A 16,848-nucleotide genomic window follows, 5' to 3' on the forward strand; every position below is an offset into this window, starting at 1 on the left:
TATTAATATTTTTTCTAGATTTTTCCCATAGCATGTGTGTGCTCACCAGAAACAGAAAGAGAGGGAAAGCGAGAAATCACTCCCTCCATGCCACAATCCCTTCTCTTTCTTCTCTCAGTATTTTGAATACTCATGCCATGATCCTGCCTGGCCATGACCACCCCTTGTCTGTCTCTGTGCTCTTGGGTGATCTGAGGCACACGACCTGAACGTACTTTTCGCAGCAGGCCTCCTTTGTCCACATCTGTGAGACCCCAGATTTTACTTTACTAAATGTGTCTGATCGGTATGTGTTACTACAAAATATTGTCCTGAATTTTAGAAGAAAAAAAAATGGACTCTTGAAGTAATTTGAAGCATCTCAGTTATTATATTGAGTTGTCAGGAAAGTCATGGTGCATTTTTCCAGAGGAAAATATGTTATGACTTTCCCAATGACCTAATAGTTTAAATGTTTACTTTCGTGTGCACAGTTTAAATCCGTATCACATAGGAGGTTACTACTTTTTATTTCATACCTAGAAGAGAGGGATAGCTTAAGAGTAATTATCAGATACAATTTGTAGCCTCAGCTTTGAATCCAAGGTAAAACTCCTAATTCCCCTTAAAATGCTTGGCTTGTTTCAGTGGAACATGGTCCAGCTGTGAGGATTAGAATAATTTGAACACTATGGCTATTTTTAGTATCTATTTCTACTGCAGCAGTTCATCAGAAGTAGGTGCCGAATAGTGGCTAAGAAAATTTTGACAAATTGTGATTATTTTTAAAATTAGCAAGTCTGAAAGGTATGTTTTAGGGATGGCAGGTTTTCAAAATGAGTGTGCTTCTCAGATTATAAATAGTCAGGACTCTAGTTCTCTCATGTAAATTTTCCGGTAACTTTTATTTGCTTGATGTGAAGCAAGTCAGCTTGTAGGCCTTTGATTGGCTCTGAAGATGCGAACATTCCAGGGTCCGTGGAGTTGGTGTTTTGTGGAAGTCACTTGAGAAGAGGTGAAAGGGCCTGAGTGAATCACGATGACAGAGGACTCTGCACCAGCATTTAGGGAGCATCAGGCTGTAAAAGAGCCTTGTGTTAGAGGGCTAGGACTTGTAGACAGCACGGGCTGCGTGTGGACGGGTGGAGGCGCTGCTCCCACTATTTCCAAGAGAGAGCACCCTGCTGGCAGGGCAGCTGCACTCTCACCCCCAGCTTATGTGTGCATTTTAGGGGAAAGCCACCAAAATAAATGTCTTCTGTTCACAGTTTGCATCTACTTTCATAACCTTCATTATACCCTACCCTCCATGGAGTCCAGGTGAAGGCCCAGCTGCATGGTAGGCCATGGCCCAGAGGACTGGTGAGGCTGGACTCACACCAGGGTCCCCAGAAGCCTGTTCAGAAGCCTGTTCTTAGTTGAACTGCTCTATCGCTCCCCTGGGCCAGAGTCCTATCAGCACGTATCTGGACCTGACAGCTGATGGGCCTGGGCCCTGTTCCCAGTGGCCAGCATGAGCAGGGGCTACCAGGGAATCATGAGGCCTCTGCCTGGGAGCTGAGCACCTATGATCAGCCAGGGCAGCCAGGTCGTTAGGACTTCTGAGCATTTCTGGACAAACTTTGATGGTGTCTGAGCCTTTTGTAAATTACTCTAAGGAAAGACTAGATAATAAATCAATCAAAAGTTCTTTACAGAACTGTGTACTGGAGGCCTGAAGACCCCGTAGGAGTGGTACCAGACCTAACCTTGTTCCCAGAGCACTCAGAGCAAGTGAGGAATGAAAAGAGCAGGACCCTGTGTGACTCTGATGACCACCTCGTGCATTAAGTGAGCCATTCAGAGCTCTGACCCCAATAATGTAGATCAGCCTCTTAACTTCCACCTGCAGGCAGAAGTAACAATGCATCCAGTCCTGAAGGGACTCTAAGGGAGGTGACACCACCTCTAGGGAGGTGACACAAGCTTCGGTTAATGATGACAGCTACGCCTTCTAGTAGTTGAACCATCTGTGTGGTTGATCATGACTTAGCTATTTTCATAGTGAAAAAAACCCTACCATCCCACATGGAGGGTGTTAATGAGAATTAGCATATTTGACTGTTGCCTTTTCTAGATCCCCCCCTTGCTCTGCATCTGGGGAACCTCCCCAGACTGCCCTGCCCACTGTAGGCAGCACAGGCACCTCCCATACGTCACAGAGAACACCACTCTGGACACCAGCTGGGGTTCCATCCTCTCAGGTTCAGCCTGGCAAAGCTTCATGAGAGAGGAAGGAAGACTGAGGAGCTGTATTTTGGGGAAGACCCTAAGTCCTCTCTTGTTAGAAGAAAAGGAACCTAGGAAACCCTGCCCACTCCTTCCGCATGCTTTGGGATGGTCATTTTTGCCCATCAATCTATTTTAGCAAGAAAACAAATAGAGGATTTGTTTCCTATTTTCTAAAATAATTTTTACCATATAGGCTTTGTTTATAAGCCCATACTTTTTTGTTTGTTTGTTTTGTTTTTTGGGGTTTTTTTATTTGCTAGAGAGTACTGAGAGAGGGAAAGTGAAAAAACACCCCCATGAGGGATGGCCATGCCACAGTCCCTTTTCCTCCATTTCTCCCTTTTTGAGCACACATGTGCACCTGGTGTGTTTTTCAAGCTGCTAGGTCCAAGACTCAAACTGTGCAGTCAGTCATGTGGGATCTAGCTACTTAAACCACCATGCCACCAACTGGCCCTTTCCATTTTTTAATTTAAAAAATTCTCACTATATGAATTCGTAGATGATAGATTATGTGATTTTCAAATTCTATTAATTCTGTACATAAGAAGGATGGTACTGGCTTCTTTTTTTCTTTCTTCTTCTTTTTTTTTTTCCTTTTTTGCCAAAAGGCATGTGCACTCACCAGAGAGAGATAGGAGAAAACATCCCCAATGACACATGGTTACACCTCAACCCCTTCTCTTCTGTGTATTTCTCTGTCCCGTTGGAAATTGGGACATTCATGTACACATGTTTTCAAGCTGCTGGGGCTGGGACTCGAACCACTCAGCATTCAGTCAGCCCATGTGGGATGCAGCTCTCTTAACCACCAGGCCACAAGGTCAGGCCTGGTTTTGTTTCTTATCCTAATGCTTCCACAAAAATTAACTAAAATGTGTACATAAACTAAGTCCAATTTAATGTACATATTTAAACCCCAATTTTTTTAAATTCAAGATTTATTGAATCCAATAATAACGGTTTTAACAGCCCTTAAATTTTCTTAATTAACCATATCTGGTGTTCCTTTGTCTCTTAACATTCTACATTTATCACCTCTTTCTCTCTCTCTCTCTGTTTCTCTCTCTCTTTAAAATTTTCCAGAGGATACATGTACTTGCTGGGGCAGGGGGTAGTGGGGAGAATGGCTTCCCACAACACCCTTCCTACCCTGGTAGATTCAAGCCCACTGCAGGACCATTGCCCAGTGCCAAGTGTGGCTCACCAGCTCTTCTGTGAGCCAAATTCTTTATGTACCAAACTTACACTTTAATTTTGCTTTTCCACAAACATTTTGAATTCCCTATATATGCTTAACTAGAATATAGAGCTTTGTTTCTTAGTTATGGTACCATAAAGGAAAAATATATTTGAAAGTCAAGATTGTGAGTGGGTTTCACAGACTTCCATGGTGCTCTGGTCACAGACAGGCAATGTGGTGGAGTCACCCTCACTGTAGGGCTCGTCTGTGTTTCTGTCCTGCTCAGGGATGGACCTTACAGTGGGGTCACTCTCAGCTCCTAGGCCGTCTTCCTGGCCTCCTGAGTCAGTGTGTTTTCATCAAGTTACTGGCATGATGTCACTGGAAACAAACATTTCTTTAAAATGGAAATTGAAACCAGTGATGTAATTTATAAAATGAGGTCTTCTCATTTCGATCATATTTTATCCTCTTTTCTGCTCTGTTTATAAACAGACTTGGCATACTTGATTAATGTTGATACCTTCATTCTCATTCACTTGATCACGCTCAATACAAAATGAATGTTTTTATCACTTTGTCATTGTAGAAAGAGAAATGCAATTTGTTAGCCTAGAAATAAAATGATTCAACTTCAGCCTGTGAATTATAATGGAATAACCATTTTGTACCATATTCACCATTTTGCATTTTTCATCCTGGAAGGTGGTGAGCATTTTCTGAGATTTTTTTTTTTAATCAAGAAACTTATGCAACTTGCTATTTGAATGTGAGTGTGTTGGTACTGGGATTTGAATGTCTGGGACTTTTAATTAGAATTTTAAAAGAAGTCATATATTATTATTTAATATTTATTTAATAGAGAAAAGCATCAACTTCAAAAATTGTCTTATAAAAGTCTGAGAATTCTAAAATCTTCTGTCAAGATAATAAGGTTTGTCTGATCCAACCTGGCATGTTGTTGGCAGTGTACCAGACTGCAGTGCTGGAAGGCACATAGCTGGCTATAGGTTTGGATCCTCTGGTTGCCCCGAAAATATACCAGGTGAGTGCCCAAGTGCCCAAGCTCCTAGGAGCTGGAGGGTTGCAGGAAGGAGACCTGGGTGTGACAAAACCACGTCAGAGATGCTCCCACCTCCCTCACTGTCTCTCTAGTGTGAGTGCGCATGCTCTCTACCATGGATAAAAATGATTAAACTTTTAAAAAAGTAAGGACTTTCTAATAGATTTTTCTTTTATGGTACCATAACCAACAAAACTCTATATTCTAGTTAGGCATATACAGGGACTTCAAAATGTTTGTGGAAAAGCAAAATTAAAGTATAAGTTTATTTTGGTACATAAAGAATTTGGAATCCTGGGACCAGCAGATGGCATAATATTATGTCACTGGACTCCCACATGACTGACCATGGTTCGAGTCCCAGACTTAGCAGCTTGAAACTCATGCTAGGCGCATGTGCATGCGTGCCAAAAATTCCTAGAGGAGACTAGAGGAGAAAGTTTTGCGGCATGACCAACCCTTCCATCCCCAACAGTGGGTGAATTCTCATTTTCTGTCTCTCTGTGAGCACATGTACCCAAAAGCAAAAATCTCTCTTAAAAAAGAAAAAGAATTTGGAATCCATGCATAGTTTTTTCATATAGCATATTTCTCATGAAGTTTCTGAAGAGTCTCTCATACAATTAATTTCACTGTTTCTTCCTATAAAATATAAACAAACAAATCCATCAGCTGCAACAAAAGCCTTCTGAAAGGAAAGCTTACAATAGAAATTCAGAAGTGTGGTTATATCCATGGGAAGCCAATGATGTCATCCCACCATTTGAAAACCCAAGTCCGTAACTGGATTCAGTACAATTCTCTGAATGCAGGAGCTGCTCCAGCTTCCAGGTTTCCCCTGGTGTTATCCCAGAATCCCAGCGATTGTTATTTACCTAAGCCTCTTTGGGATGGGGTCCCTGCTATTCAGTGACTCTGCTTGCTGCAGATGTGCTTTGACCCCCAAACTCCATGAGGGCGAGTATTCATACACCCTTGGTCTCTGCACCGGAATTCACTCACGGGGTGATTTCATCAAGGAACAAATACATCCACCAGCCTGAGGCCAGATCCATAGATGTGGAGTTGAAGAAGTCAGGGCAGTCTGTATGGAGACAGCAGGGATAGATAAGCCATGTGGTGAGTGATCAGGAGCAAGGTGGAGGGACCTGTGTAGTGGGTCAGGAGGCTTCTCCTTGCAGAGCGATCGTCACACTCTCCGAGGACAGTCAGGAATCGTTGAACCCCCTCTTTGAGGCCCTGTATGTAGTAGGTATCCAGTATATATCTGCCCTTTATCTTTTAATGTATGCTTCCACTGGAGTTGTGAGATTATATAAGGTGAGTAGGTTTTCATAAGTGTCAAAGATAAACACAGCCAGACATTAAGGCGGTGAAAACCGATTTCATTCGATAGATGCTCACAGTTGTTGTCCATTACTGCATTGCTAACAGGAGACCGGGTGGTTTATAAAGAAATAGAGGTTTAGGGGCTCACAGTTCTGATAGCTGGGAAGTCCACAGGCATCACAGACTGGTGGCAGGCAGAACCTTGAATGGAGGGGAGCGTGGTTGGTATCCTGGTACGGATCCCCTTTTGCTGACTCTGTCCTCACATGCACACCAAAACTGGATCATGGGAGCCCCACCCTGTGACGTCATCACAGCCGGACTTCACCTGGGATACCATGAAGGGAGTAAGTTTTTACTCAACATCTTGGCACTGTAACCAAGTCACAACTCATGGGTTTTAGGGGGCTAACCAGTCACCACCCACTAAGACCAAATTCAAAAATAAGCCTTTAGGGGACAGACCATTATCCAAACCGATGATAGTTGGGCAAAGTGCTGACTGAGATCCCTTCTGATTTGTGCATTGGCAACTGGACCCTTTAAAGAAGAATGAGGAGGAGGCAAGCAGTAAGTGAAAAATGAGGCCAGTGTCCCTGCAAGCTGCTCCTTGTGGAAGTGATGTTCCTGCCCTCCCACAGAGACTGAGAGAAAGGCCTGTCCTTCCCAATGATGGCATTTCACAGTAAGGACTCCCAGACCCTGGAGAGACACTGCTGGGTTACGGGAGACACATGGACATCTTCAAGGCATGGGGACAGGACCACACTCAGGAGATCTCTGGGTCGATGCTCTAGGAAAGGGAGGCATTGGCTGGAGCAGACAGTGTTTTCTTTGGCATTCTGAGTGTTTCCAAATGATGTCACAGGGGGCCTGTTTGTCTCAGAGACAGGGTCTCAGCTGCAGATCCTGACTGCAGTGCAGAGGGAGGAGCATGGGTGTGGGTGGAGTCACCATGCACCCAGAGAGTTCCGTGTAGTTCTCATAAGGTACTGAAGCAAGCTGGTATTTAAAGCATCATGTATTCAAGCAGGTGTTTTACTATAGAGAGATGGGAAAGAACCAAAGAAACAGGTCCCTCCTCTGGATGAAAACAAACTGCATGGAGGTTGAAGCTGAATGAAGGGCAGCTCATCTGTGGGCTAGGGCCAGTGTCTTTCTCTTCTCTGTGCCCACATGGAACATTGCTGATCTACAAGTTTTAATTTTTAAAAAGAAAGATAATATTTTTTAAAGTTACTTTAATTCTTTTTAAGTTAAGGACCTAATATGACATAGCAGTGCTGCAGGACCCACATGAGACAATTCCAGTCACATGTGGGGGCCTCAGTGTATTGGTCTTGGATTGTGGGCACACTGGGCGTGTGTTTGCATACCTGTGATCCAGGCTGGCTGGGCATGGATCTCAGAAATGACCCTGGTAGGGATCTCTCTCTCTCTCTCTCTCTCTTTCTCTCTCTCTTTCTCTCAGAAGAAATAGATAAATAAGCCTTAAAACATTATTTTTAATTGACACGAGTATTATACATATTTATGGAGCACAGTGTGGTTTTTTCGGTGCATTATTACAATGTGTTACAATCAAGACAGGAGAGATAGCATATCTATCACCTCAAACATTTTGTGTCATTACTTTGTGTTGGGAGCATTTAACATCCTCCCTTCTATCTAGAAGCATACATTATTTACTATAATCACCCCACCATGCTATGAAACACTAGAATTTATTTCTCCTTTTAATTTGTCATTTTGTATTCTTTGGCTAACATTTTCACAGATCATGGCAAACCCATCTGCAGTAGTCTGACTCTACGGGACATGATTTTTTTTTTAGGTTTTTGCCATAGAGTGTGTGTGCTTGCCAGAGAAAGACAAAGAGGAGGAAATGAGAAATCGCCCCTCGGGGGGGAAGGCGGGGGTGGACACACTGCCATCCCTCTCTTCCATTCTCCTTTAGGGATTTTGGGACATGTCCAGCATGATTTTTAAGCCACTGGATCTAGGACTTGAACCATGTCATCCTTTTTTTTTTTTAAATAGCTTTGTAAGGTTTTATTGATGTGCAATAAACCATACAGGCTCAAAGTGTGCAATCTGGTCAGTTGTGACATAAGTATAACCCCTGATGTTATCATCACAGTCAAAATAATGAACATATCTACCACCACCAAGTCTCTTCCTGCTGTGAGGCCTGCCCCAACAACCTACCCTCGTCCAGGATAAGTTCATGTGTTCTAGAACTTTATATGAATGAAATCATATGGTTTGTATGCTTTGGGGGAAGGGATACAGTCCAGGTTTTTTAATCACTGTCATGATTTTGCAGTTCATGTTGTGTATGTTCATAAGGTATCTTTTTGATCACCGAATAGTATTTCATTGGGTTTATTTATACATATCTTCAACTGTTGGTGGAGAGTTAATCTATAGATTCTCTTAGATTTCCTGTAGATGCAAGGGGTCTTCAAAAGAGTTCATGGATAAATGCATATTATGAAAAAACTATGCATGGATTTTTTAAAAAGTTATTTTTGCACGAAAATAAGCTCATACTTCCTTTTTTTTTACAAATTTTTGGAAGTTCCCCCCATATAGTAAGGTCATCTATGATGATTTCTCATGTACTTCATCTGTCTTTCTCACCTTTTATACTGCTTTGGCCCCCAATATAAAGGTGACCTTGAATATTACCTATTGTTATTATGATTATCAGAAAAAAGATTTCAGTATTTTGCCATGTTTGATGTTAACTGTGAGTTTTTGTAGCTACCTTGTGTCAGCTTTAGAATTGTTCTTCCTGTTTCTAGTTTGATGCAAGATTTTATCATATATTGCTGTCAATATTGACTAAATACTTATTAGCACTGGAATCTATTCACATTTTGTTTAGAACCTTCATGGCAGTGTTTGTGAGAGGGATTGGCCTGTGGCTCTCATTTCTTTAAATGTTCTTGTTGGGTTTTGAAATGAAGATTATGCTAGCTTCACAAAGCATTGAGCTATGACTGGTCACTATCTTTTCTGTTCTCTGGAAATATTTGTGTAAGTTGTGCATTGGGTTTTTTTTCCTTGAATGTTTAGTAAAAGTATCAGATGAATTTACCTAGACCTGAAGTTCTTTTGTGGAATTACGTTTAACTAAAGATTCAGTGTTTTGTTTTTTAGGCTTTTGCCATAGGGCATGTGCACTTGCTAGAGAGAAAGAGACAGAGAGTGAGAGGGAAAGTGAAAGATCACTTCTGGGTAGGGGAGAGGGCAATGGCCATGCCAAAATCCCTTCTCCTCCATTCTTCTCTCAGGATTTTGGGCACACACACACACACACACACACACGTACCCAGCGTAATTTTCAAGCCATCAGGTCCAGGATCAAACCACAGTCAGCCATGTAGGAGTTCAGCAACTTAACCACTACACCATCTGCTGGCTCTAAGACTCAATTTTTAAAATATAGCACTATTAAGATTTTTCGTTTCTTCATGTGGCCATTTGGTGAATTGTACTTTCCTCAGAGTTCTCCATTTTATGCAGATTGCCTAGTTTATTTGCGTAGAGTTGCTCAATGGCATCATTTATTAGCTTTTTAAATACTCACAGGATCTCTATTAGTGTGTTTTCTATTCCTAATTTTGGCTGTTGGTGCTGTCACTATTCTCCTTGGTATCCAGTCTTGCTAGTGGTTTTCCCAGTGTCTTTCTTCAAAGTATCAGTGCTTATTGATGTCTCTGTATTGTTCTGTTTTCTCTTTCTTAATCTTTGAGTCTTATTTTTGCTATTTCTTTCTTTCTACTTTCGTTGGTTTTAATTTACTGGTTTTCAGGCTTCTTGAGATGAATGCTTACATCATTGATATTTTCTTCTTTGCTGATGTATTTAAGACTATAAATTTCCCTTTAAAGCTATAAATTTCCCTTTAAGCAGGATTTAGTGGCACCTCATAAATTTTGAGATGTCATAATTTCATCAAGTTTAAAATAATAAGTTTTCCTTATTATAAAAGCAGTATCTTTTCAGTGCCCTAAACTTGGAAACCAGAAAATACAGTGCAAAAAAAAAAAAAAAAAACAGAAACAAAAACAACTTGTACTTATACCACCCAGAGGTAATCACAGTTAACATTCTGGCATAGAGACTTCATTTTTTAAAAAATGTATATTAAATTCTCCTTTTCAAAAGTATATATACACTTGTATGAAAAATTATGGTATGTTTATCATCTTATAGACTTTTGCCACCTCCACTCTTTTAAATGACTAATTTATAGTCTTTTTAAAGTAACAGATCAATAATCACTCTGAGTGGGGCAATAGTTTATATTATAGTCCTACCACTTATGAAGAGAAAGAAATCATAGAGTATAAAATGACAATTAGCTAGACTGGAGGGGCCTGTGAGGAATCTAGAGAACAAATGAGATTAAAGCCTCTCTGTATACAATTCTTAACAGATAATGCATAATAAGGATTCCCACCAGCCCCAATAATTAGCACATTGATTCCCAGGTGGGTTTACTTTGGCATGATTAAGCACCCTATGTCTTATCTTTCTCCAAATTGAAGGAGTCAAGCATTTTTTTTTAATAGACACCACTGAGGAGAAATTGAATTTCATTCTTTCTTAACAGAACTAGGGCATGGGGGGTAGGGGGAGACTAATTCCATAAACAGTAGTTTGTTTATTTAATTTATTTATTTTTAGATTTTTGCCATAGGATGCATCCACTTGCCACACAGAGACAGAGGGGAAGTAAGAAATCACCTCCCAGAGGAGATGGCTATGCCACCAATCCTTTAATCCCCTCTCTTCCATTCTCCTCTCAGGATCCTGGGCATGTATATACACACACCCAGTATGATTTTCAAGCTACCACATCCTGGGCTGGAACTGCTGGCAACCATATGGGAGTTTTGCCCCTTAATTATCATGCCACCTATTGCCCCCAACAGTGTTTTTGTTTGTTTGGTTTGGTTTTTTTTTTAGATTTTTGCCATAGGTACAGGTGCTTGCCAGGAAGAGACATAGAAGAGGAGAAATCACCTGCCAGAGGGGTGGTTACACTGCAGTCCTTCTCCGTTTTCCTCTTGGGATCCTGGACACACACATACATGTACCTGGCATGATTTTCAAGCCACCAGGTCCAGGACCCTAACTGTGGTCAGTCATGTGGGAGTCTGGTACTTTAACCACCACATCATCTGCTGACCCCAGTGGTCATATTTTTAATATGAATTGTTTGTAACAGCTCAAGGGTCAACTAGTCAAAGATGCTTGAGAATTACCATTTGTGTGTCAGCTATATTTAACACCTCCCTAATATCGATTAACACTTGGAAATGAAATAGAAAAATATCATATTTATAAGTCCACTGGTGATTGAGGAGAGATGAAATATACTAATTGTAGGCTACACAGTGATCTTATATCATGATTTTATGAGGAATAATTTTGGCTTCATGCCAAGCTTGAAGTAGCAATAGGTTTCATAGATACGGTTGCCAAGTGTACCATGAGAAAACTGAGAACTCTCGTTCAAAAAATAGCAGTGAAATTGTTTCATCCATTACCACAACTCAGTGTCTAATTTGACAATGACATATAGCTGAGGGGAGGGCAATCTGTGTCAGATGAAAGAGATAAGATTTAATACTTGTTAAAATACTTATTTATGCAGTGTCAGGGTGAGAGAAGCAAGATATGACTGCTTAATGAAATCAGTGGTGGCTGAGGTTGCATACATAGATTGTAGCATCTACTGTAGAAGAGGCGAGAAACCCCCAGGGCTTTGTAAACAGCAGATTTCCAATCTCAAGCACACTCAGTCACATGGCTCCTTAGAGCTGTGCGGACCCCATTGTGGAGGTTATTGAGGAAAGTTAAGTGAAATACAAAAGCTACTTTGAAGAATTCTTATATAACATGGAAGTGAAATAGACATACTCTCACATTTCAACTGGTAAAATTAAAGCTTTTCAGTAGAAATGAGAAACAGGTTTTAACTCAACATAATACCTTGTCTTTATGCAGTGTTTCACTAATTTCATATGCATTATTTAATATTGATTTCTTACTATCATCTGTGATGGGGTAGTGTAATTTCTAAGGGTAAAATTAAAACTCTTCAGTAGAAATGAGAGGGAAACAGGTTTTGACTCCATGTAATAACATCGTGTCTTCATACAACGTTTCACTAATTTCATGCATTATTTAATATTGATTTCTTACTATAATCTGTGATGGGGTAATATGCAGCTCAGAAAAATCAAATCATTATGTAGTATGATGGCAAGCTTTGCCGTTCTAGATCTGTTCAGGCAATGCCCAGAGAGTCAGGTGTTGGCAGTGATACAGAAGGGTGTGATGTATTGGACCTGTGTTCTTAATAACCCTTATGGATGTACAGGCATGGCTTAGGTGCAGTGCAGGATTCTTACAGTCATTTTTTTTCTCTCAGTGTTCATGTGCACCCTCAAGTGTTATATGCCGACTTTTGTCAACCCTATTTGATACTTAGTTATTCAAGACCTTTGTTGTGCTAGCACTGGCTATTTCTCCACATTGCTGATGTATTTGATGTGCTTCCCTGACTGACCTTGTGACCGTAATTTATCCACCATGCTTCTCTCTACATGTGTCTCCCCGGGCCCCTGTTTCAGTGGCGTGCTTTCCTACCAGCTCATGAGAATCAATTGTGCATCATTCTTCTTATTCACTGCTATCACAGTGGTAGATTGAAATCAGGTATACTGGGAGTATTTATACCAGGGAAATTGGCAAATCATATAACTCAGGACTTTGCTGCCCAGAGAGCTGGTTGTTTACCATTTATTGCCATATAATTTGCCTATTTCATTTATAAATCAACATCTGGTAACATAGAGCCCAAACTTAATCTTCTCTTCAAAATGTGATCTGTTGCTGATTCAGATGGGCAAGTCATCATCCATTATATTTTATTCTTATATACAAGTAACTCTTAGAAGATACTAAAGTAAAAGGTAAAGGACATAAGTATCCGTGGGTTATTTTCCAAGGCCATACGAATGAAATCTTTAGCCCCAGTAAAACTGCAATAACTCTTATATCCTTAAAAACACACCATATCATTATTGTAATGACTAAGAATATGTATATAGCCGTATATGCCCTTTTTAGAAAAATAGCAAGCCACTGATTTCTGTGTAGTCCAAACATCTTTAATAATGTGATATTGTAAGATAAAGTTGAGAATCAGTGAAGTAAATAGTTTAATTTCCTTTTCTACTAAAACTGTAAAACGCTGATGGAAAATTTATTTAGCCTAATATGTTTGTTGTGGTTCTGTTGTTTTGAAAATCACATTTGATTTTTTTGAAAACAGATCAACGCCAGGAGCAACCAAAGAGAAGAAGAATTAGGAAGCATAAATCAAAGAAAAAATTTAGAAATTCCAATAATGCCCATGTAGAACAATCAGAATTAGATACACAGCAGAGTCTTTTACAAGAAAAATTACAGCCACACCACACAGATGGCCCCACAATAAGCAAAAATAAAAAGAGGAAACTGAAAAAGAAACAGCAAATTAAAAAGAAGAAAGCAGCTGGCTTAGTGACAAAGACCTCTGGTATCAACTTCATGTACCAACCTGAAGAAAGCAACAGCGAGCAGGAAAATGTGCTATATACTGATGAAAAAGTTAAAGACATTAGTGAGGAAGATGCTACAGATAATGCCAATGAAGAAGATGTTAGACGTACCAATGTGGAAGATGTTACAGATAATGCCAATGAAGAAGATGTTAGACATACCAATGTGGAAGATGTTACAGATGTCAATGAGGAAGATATTAAAGGTGCCAATGAGGAAGATATTAAAATTACCAAGGAAAAGGCAGAGAGTATCCTAAAGTTTTTGAAATCCACACAAGAAATTTATTTTTATGATGGTATGTGTTTTCCCTTTTTTCTTTTGAATAATGGCATGGCATCCACTTAACAATTTGGAAAAGTAAATAAGCAGTAAAATATATTAATGTTTGAAATCTAAAGCACATTAATGGAGACCAGCAGATGGCATAACTGTTATGTCACTGGACTCCAACGTAGTCGACTAAAGGTTAAGTCTTGGACCCGGTGGCTTAAAACTCATGCTGGGCATGTGTGCATGCATGTCCAAGGTCCCAAGAGGAGAATAGAGAAGAGATTGAGCCATGGCCATCCTCTCTGCAGGGGTGATTTCTCACTTTCTGTCTCTGTCCCTTTCTTATTTTTTTATTTATTTATATATTTTTTTTGGAGAGGTTTTTGCTATAGGGCGCATGCACTCGCCAGAAAGACAGAGAGAGACATAGAAACAGAAAGCGAGAAATCACCCCCCAGCGGGGATGGTCACGCTGCAATCCCTTCTCCTCCATTCTCCTCTTGGCATCTTGGGCACGCATGCACACGTGCCCGGCATGAGTTCTAAGCCACCAGGTCTGGGATGCGAACCGCGGTTGACTACGTGGGAGTCCAGCGACATAGCCATTACCCTAACTGCTGGTTCCCTGTCTCTGTCCCTTTCCATCTCTCCAGCAAGCTCACGTGCCCTATAGCAAAAATCTCTGTCAAAAAATTAATGTATTCAAAGTAAATATAATTAGTTATAATATTTAAATTATTCTCACCAATAATCTGGACTGGCACATTGCCCTAGGAATATCAAGAGAAATAACAGTCAGCCATAGTAAAGGTGTGTGACTCCCAAGCATGGGGAGGTCTCGTGTTCTTCATTTCTCTATGATCAGATGTTAGAATTATAGGTATTCTAGGCTATATTTCTAAATAAGAGATAGTAGGTAGCTTCAAAAGGTTACTGGAAAAATGGAATTAAAGTAGAAGTTTAATTTGGTACCAAAACATTTGAAATTCATGCATACTTTTTATAGCATGTATATTCCATGAAGTTTTTGAAGACCCCTCATAAATCCAGATTAGAGGTTTTGGTGAACTTATTTTCATAAACAGATGTAAAAGTAAAAGAAGCACAACCCTCTCCTTTATGACATATTTTATTTTCCTGTCCTATATATGGCTTACTAATTTAAGATTTTTTAGTAAGCATTTTTGAGCAACTATTGGTATTTATATAGAATGTGGAAAATAAAAGTAGACTTATTGTCATGGATGGTAATTGCTTAAGGTTGTATTACACTTTACTAACAACTGACCTAAGGATTAGGAAGAAGTATGTGTAATGAGAGTGATTATACTCAGAACACCACACTCAGAATGAGCTGCTTTCCTACTTTGATGATATCACTAGCGAATTCAGGGGAATGTGTAAAGTTTAGTAGATCTAGATTTCAGCAACACGTTTGATAGTGTTCTTATGAACCAAGATGGAGAAATACTGACTACATAATCATTTGGGAAATAACTGATTCAAACAGTGGTGCAAAAACACTATGATTAATCAATTAGAACCAAGAAGATGGTTGCAGGTGACTTTAACCCTTTTAGTATGTTCACAGTTTTTAGTAACAAGTTGGAAACGTAATACATGTCCAAATGACACCAATAGGAAGGCACAGGTAATACACTATAAATAAAACTAAGATTCAAAAAGAGCTCAGTAGATTATTTTTCTATATGTATGATAGAGAAGCTCATGGCAGGCCAACAGTTATGCCAAGAATAACTAGAAAAGCCAAATCAAAAAAACAGTATCTGTCATAGGTATCTAAGAGCTATTGAGGTATCCAGCTCATAAGAGGACAAGATTCCAGAAACCACATGGGAAAGTGAGCCAACATTCTATAGCTTTTTTTTTTTTTCAAGATATTTGCCAATTCTACATATAGGGTATCAGGTGAAGGTCTGTGTAAAGGACTTAGTGGTGCAAACCCACGAAGTGTTTGTCAGTATCACAGCTCTGGAGAGTGCAGGCTGGTGAGAAATGGGGTCAGAGAATAGAACCCAGTACTCTTCTGATTTTCTCTCAAAACCTTTGCCAAATTCTGAAGCTTTGGGGTGGAAAGTAAGAAACTAAGTAAAGAGCCTCTGAATAACACAGTGAATCTCTTGGCAGCCTTGAAGTATTGAACAGACAAGGATTCACCTGAACCTCAAACCCAGCATAGTAGGCTAAGCTTTCAGAGCAAGGGCAGACCAGAAGTAAATGACCCTTCACCAACATGCAGTCCACCCCATAGGCAGAGCAGCCCTGAATGGGTCAGATTGATCCACCCCCACTTTGTCTAGAGAACAAAGGGTGAACCCTCTCTGTATGAAAATGTCACTATCCAAGACCTCTGCAACTTTTTATATACAGTCAGTAAAAATTTATCAGGCATGCCAAGTTACAGGACTATATAACCAAAACCTATGAGAGAAAAAAAAAAGGCCGTAGAGGCATGTCATAGGAGTGGGAGATATTGATATTATCAGACAAGGAACTTAAAATAACTGTAAATGAGATGCTTAAGAAAATAAGGAGAAATAAAAAAAAATGAAAAGTTAAAAATTTCAACAGATAATTTGAATTAATATAAGCAAATGGGTGGGACCAGCAGTTGACTTAATGGCTATGTCTCTGGACTCCCATGTAGTTGATTGCAGTTTGGGTCCTGGACCTGGTGGTTTAGACTCACGCTGGGCATATGTGCCTGTGTGCCCAAGATCCCGAGAGGAGAATGGAGGAGAAGGGATTGCAGCATGGCCATCCCCCCCCGGGGGGGGGGTAATTTCTTGCTTTCTGTATGTCTTTCTTTCTGGTGAGCACACATATCCTATAGCAAAAACCTCTCCAAAAAAAAGATAAGCAAATGGAAATTCTAGACCTGAGAAATATAATAATTGAAATCAACTAAAAAATGAGTAGACAGCAGGTTAGATTCAGCATAAAAGATAATTTATAATTTGAAAGGCAGGTCAAAGAAAGTCTCCAGAATGAAGGCTAGAAAGGAAAAAAAAAAGATGGAAAATACAGAAAAGAGCATAATAGACATGAGACATAAATGAGAAGGTCTAACATCTGTGTAATTTGAAGTCCAAGAACAGCAGGA

At 39.9% G+C, this 16,848-nt stretch overlaps 1 protein-coding gene across 3 annotated transcripts in view; it reads left to right on the top strand.

The window, feature by feature from the left end:
- The window catches only part of ERICH1 (glutamate rich 1), a 92,205-nt gene that overhangs the window by 65,538 nt on the left and 9,819 nt on the right, over positions 1–16,848 (top strand). For all 3 annotated transcript variants that reach the window (XM_006141630.3, XM_006141627.3, XM_006141628.3), the window contains one exon: positions 13,183–13,749. In XM_006141630.3, coding sequence (XP_006141692.1) covers positions 13,183–13,749 — 567 coding nt within the window. The remainder of the gene's footprint in view (positions 1–13,182; positions 13,750–16,848) is intronic.

Source organism: Tupaia chinensis, unplaced genomic scaffold, assembly GCF_000334495.1.
Source record: "Tupaia chinensis unplaced genomic scaffold, TupChi_1.0 Scaffold000061_1, whole genome shotgun sequence".
NCBI lineage: Eukaryota > Metazoa > Chordata > Mammalia > Scandentia > Tupaiidae > Tupaia > Tupaia belangeri.